Source organism: Elephantulus edwardii, unplaced genomic scaffold (assembly GCF_000299155.1).
Source record: "Elephantulus edwardii isolate Elephantulus edwardi_28Jun2011 unplaced genomic scaffold, EleEdw1.0 scaffold00208, whole genome shotgun sequence".
Taxonomy (NCBI): domain Eukaryota; kingdom Metazoa; phylum Chordata; class Mammalia; order Macroscelidea; family Macroscelididae; genus Elephantulus; species Elephantulus edwardii.
Genome location: NW_006399958.1, coordinates 3,851,378 through 3,856,656, shown reverse-complemented (window position 1 = coordinate 3,856,656; position 5,279 = coordinate 3,851,378). Strand labels below are relative to the sequence as shown.

The window sequence follows — 5,279 nt, the reverse complement described above, 5'->3', positions numbered from 1 at the left end:
GCAGAGGTGAAGTAAGGAACTGCTTATGAGGTTTTCCGTCAATTCCAACGACTAAGAAATAGTGCGAAGAGTTAGGACCTCAGAAGGCTTTTAGGACCAGATAGTAGGCTCTTGTGTCCAGGAAAAAAACGAATATACTTACTAGTAATGTTAATGCTCACCCACAGCTCTTCTGGGAGGATCTAAATCGTTGAAGCGAGCTCTGTGTTCTTAAAGGCACTGTAAAAAGAGATTAAAAAAGGTTGCGTCTGACCTCCAGTAACTTCACAAGGGGCAACAGTCCCTATCCCCAACACTGTCAGTGCTGGACCAGTTCCTGTGAGGACACCAGGGCTCCTGCATCCCAGCCGCTGAGAGGGTCGCCTCCCCAGCGGGGAGGTTGATGAACTCCCCTGTGGGTCTCTGTGTAGGAGGCTGTTGTCCCCCAGCCCCTCCTCGCACAGCGGGCAGCAGGAGCTGCCACCTTTCCCCATGGTGAGGTCCTCCTGCGGGCGTCCCTAGCACAGGACGGGACTGTATTTTCTTCTCAGCCTCTAACAGCTGACTTTCCCCCCACTCAGCATCACCTTCTCAAGACTGATCTTGCGTGAGGATGAAGCCAGGAGGAAGAAGAAACAGAGAGGTCTCTGGCATGGCCATGTCGCAGGTAACCTCGCGTCTCAGGTTGGTCAGGGAAAGGCTTCATGAGCAGTGGATGGAGAAAGGTGTGGGGGAGGTAAGGGGTGACATGGTAACTGGAACAGCGGGCTTGAGTGTGTTGGAGACAAATGTCGATGGCACGGGACAGGGCAGAATGCAGATCTGTTTTTCACACGTAACAGATGGCAAAGTGACTGTAACAGCAGGCTTGAGCATATTAGAGACAGTGTGCATGGCACAGGACAGGGTGGAATGCACATCTGTGGTTGACAGGGCCACTGTGAGTGTTGTGAACTTCATCACACCTAACAACAACAACATCATCATCTCAAAGGAAATTGATTTAAAGCACACCTAAGGTGATAATAATGTCTCATTAACATAAACCATTGGCAAATAGTATTAGAATCCCAATTATAGAGGTTAGAGGTTAGAATTTATATTTTTGAGGGGCCCATTAGCTATGTTGTTGTTATGTGCCATCAAGTCGCTTGTGACTCATAGACCCTCTGGACAACAGCCCTAAACTCTGCTCTATCCTGTGCCAATTTCACTGTCTCTGACACCCACACTCCGATTGCCCAAGTCACTGAATCAATCCACCTCATAGAGGGCCTTCCCCTCCTGCACTGTCCCTCCACCCTCCCAAGCATGATGTCTCTCTCCAAGGGCCTGTCCCCTCCTTACAACATGTCCAAAGTATGTCAGACGGAGCCTCAGAATCCTTGCCTCCAAGGAGCAGTCCAGTGTAACCCTCTCCAGGATGAATCTGTTGTCCTAGCAGTCTATGGTACATTCAGTACTCTTCTCCAGCACCACAGCCCAAAGGCACCAACTCTCCTTCTATCCTCCCTAGTCATTGTCCAGCTCTTTGATGCATAACAAGTGATTGCAAAGACCATGGCCTATATCAGACACACCTTAGTCTCCAGAGAGACACCATTGCTCTTCAGTACTTTGGAGAGGTCCCTAACAGCAGACTTTCCCATCCTAATATGTCTTTTTTTTTTTTTTACAATATGTCTTTTAATTTCCTGGCTACTGGTGCCAAGAGTGTTGACTGTCCTAAGTGGTTAAAGTAAGTTAGTCTTCAGTCTTTTGACAGTGTATATACTGTCTCCATAAGCATTGTTTACATGTTAGTGAATATAGAGCTGGAGAACTCTGGTGGAGGAGTCTTCAGCGGGTTGTGCCGCTGACCCCAAGGCCATGTTTCTGTGGCAGTTCAGATCCACCCATGGGAGAAAGATGGGCAGTCGCCTCCTGTGAGATTTACAGCCTCTGAAATCTAACGGATGCATGAGGTGATACATGATTGAGTATTATGGTTAGCACAGGAATCCAGAATTAAGGTTGCATAGAGAAGTGTACTTGGGGTGGGGGTTGGAGGGGAAGGGATGGGGGAATTGTATACTAATGAAGGAATTTTTTTTTTAAATTTTTTTGGAGAAGGGAGCAAACTGGTGGGGAGGGGTGGGCAGGGAGAAAAGTGCGGCAATGAATTAATGGAAATCCGAAACTTCTGTAAATGTCTATTAAGATTAATAAAAAAAAAAGATGACCTGAAGGCAATGAGAGAGAGATATACAGAAGACCTGTTGCCCTCGAATCCACTCCAACGCAGAGCGACCCTGTCGGACAAGGTTTCCAAGGCTGAAAGTCTTTGCAATCACAGGCAGCCTCCGCTTCCTCCTGCAGTCGCTGGTGGGTTTGCAAGGGAACAGACTCTGGCCCCTGCAACAACAACAGTATTTTCTGGTGCTGAGTTTCATTGATCATGTGGGAAACATAAACCCTTTTTTCCATCATCTTTGCTCTTTTTACAATTGCTTTGGAAGGCCCCACCTATTGCCCGATTGTGAAAGAGAAGATTTCATTTTTGGAAGCAGGAGGGGCACCCACTTCCCAAACCACACGCCCCTGGAAACTCTATGAACTTTGATAAATGACGGTAATTACATACGGTTGCTACGAGTCGTGCTCAACTCTATGGCAGTCAACAACAAAAACAACAACAGATTTCGTTTAGTGCTAAACATGTCACTATTGAGAAAGATGTTCACATCTCTTCTTCGTTTACTCTTTTTGTTGTAGGTGTGACATTTCGTTAGCCTTAAAATTCTTGATGATTGAAAACAAAACAACAGACCCAGTGTTGTTGAGTCTATTCCAATTCATAGCACCCTGCAGGACAGCGTACACCTGCACCTCCTAACTTATGTAATAAAAGCTTGTCTCGGAAGAATTACAGTCTCCTCCTCTTCAGATTTACAGCCTCAGAGACCTGATTTTGCTGGGGAAAACATAAAGAACAAGAAATACGATGACAGCTCCCATTTCTGCGTGTACAATCTGGTAAATTGACAATCGAGGTGGTCAGCCATTCTCATACTCGTCTTCCGAGTTTTCCCGCCTCTGTTAACACGAGCTCCTGCCCCCTAAAGTTCCTGTCCAATCTACAGAATTGGGATTATCCGTTTGATCCCATGTAGATGGATCTGTGAAGATTGCAGTGCTAGAGGACAGACGCCCTTCTCTTTGTTGTTGTTCGGTACAGAGAGCCTGTGAACAACAGGTCTGAAGCACGCTCTCTTCTTTACGATTCTTGTTGTGTCTGGAATGCTCAAGCCTTTGTTACAGGCACTCTGTTAGTTCATCTTGTCAGAGGTCTTCCTCTCTTTCCCTACCCCTCTGCCTTTCTCAGCATGATGTTCCCTTCGAAGGACTGGCCCTTCTGACAACAAGCCCAAAGTATGTGAGACTACGTGTCAGCGTCCTTGACGCTAAGGAGCGCTCTGGTTGCACTTTCTCCAAGGCAGATCTGTTTGGGGTTTTTTTGGCCATCCACGAGATAGTCAGTACTCTTCTCCAACACCACAACTCAAAGGCATCACGACTTCTGCCGTACGTATTGTCCAGCTTTCAGATGCCTAGGAAGTAATTGGAACGACCATGGGCCATGGCTTCCGTCAGACGCACCTTAGTCTTTAAACTGACATCCTTCTTGGATGACAATAATCTACAAAAAAGGATGCACTGGGGGGTGGGATATGGGGGAGGGGGGAAGAAAAATGTGCAACAGTGAAAAAAAAAACCGATTAAAATCATCGCCAATTCCAGAACATGGAAACAGCCCAAATGTCCAACCACAATCGAATGGATTGAGAAATTATGGTACATTCATGTGATGGAATCCTACACAGCACAGAGGAGCAATGATTTTGTAAATTCACAAACCTGAGAGAGACTGGAAAGTATTATGCTAAGTGAACTAACTCAGTCCCAACTCAGACAAACACTGTAAAAATAGATAACTAGTGAAATGTCTATGAGGACCTGGGGGGGGTGGGGGTTAATCATGGGATCTCATGATTTGATGGGTGGAGAGGGAGTGGGTTGGGGAAGTGGGGGGATCCAGTGTGAAGGGAAATGTATACAAATTTTGTAGGTAAACCAGTGTAAAAAAAATACGGTCTTACTGTCTAATTAGTATCTGTTTATAGGAGATTGATAGAGTCAATGCCATTGAACTCCTTTTTTACTAAAAGTTTTTTAGTATCACAGAAAAAACATGAATATAAAAAATAAATTGTAATTAAAAGAAACATCTTTCACTAGTGAAGCTTAAGTATTGCTTGGTTTGCTTGTTTTTTTTAAATTTTTTTTTTGTTTGCTTGGTTTTTAAGCAGACTTAAGGCAGTACTTTTGTTCTAAGTTTTTAAAAAATCTTTTAAAAATGTACTTGCACTTTTTTTTTTTAGGGTTTTGGTCTAAGTTTTAGATTCTCTTAGCGCTGTGGTTTGAGATCGTTTTTAAAATACAGCCCAAGATGGAATGATGTGGACAGATTGAACCTAAGTAAAAGTTACTTCCTTTCTTTGCACCAAAAATGTGGAAATGCGCGGGGAGTAAAAAGAATTTAGGAGTTCATCCAAATAAATGGCTGTTTACAGACAAACACTGTAATTGCAGTTAGGGACACCTGGTGGCACAGTGTGTAGGGAACTGCCCTGGTAATTCTGAATTGGTGGCTTTATGCAGGAAAGATGAACAGTTTTCTCCCAAGTGATTGCCAGCCGTGGAAACCCACCAGAGGGTCAGCTCTGAGTGTGCCCTAACTCAACAGCAGTGAGACGCTTTCAGTTAATTTGACTGTGTGTGTGTGTGTGTGTTAGGCTGCGCTTCTATCAAAAAAGTTGTTATTATTTAAGTTGTATTATACAATAACAAGAGTTAATATAATATATACTATAGTAAATAATAATGTTGTTGTTAAGTGCTGTTGAGTCGCAGGTGACTCATAGCAACCCTATGAAGGAGAGTCCTCGACGCTTGTGTGGTCTTTCATCCTCTCTCCACGTTCATAGGGTTTCCGGAGGCAAGCTATTACGGAAGTGGATGCCACTCCTTCTTGATAAATAATACTATATACTAATTAATACTATACGCTAATTAATGCTACATGCTAATTAATACTATATGCTAATTAACGCTACATGCTAATTAATGCGATATAATTACTGCTATATGCTAATTAATGCTATATAATAATTACTGCTATATGCTAATTACTGCTATGTAATAATTACTGCTATATGCTAATTACTGCTATATGCTAATTACGGCTATGTAATAATTAC

At 43.6% G+C, this 5,279-nt stretch overlaps 1 protein-coding gene across 1 annotated transcript in view; it reads left to right on the top strand.

The window, feature by feature from the left end:
- Positions 1 to 631: 631 nt before the first annotated feature.
- The window catches only part of LOC102843481 (zinc finger protein 845-like), a 578,666-nt gene continuing 574,018 nt past the window's right edge, over positions 632 to 5,279 (top strand). Inside the window, exon 1 of the mRNA XM_006897382.1 lies at positions 632 to 646. Within this exon, the coding sequence (XP_006897444.1) occupies positions 632 to 646 (15 nt within the window). The remainder of the gene's footprint in view (positions 647 to 5,279) is intronic.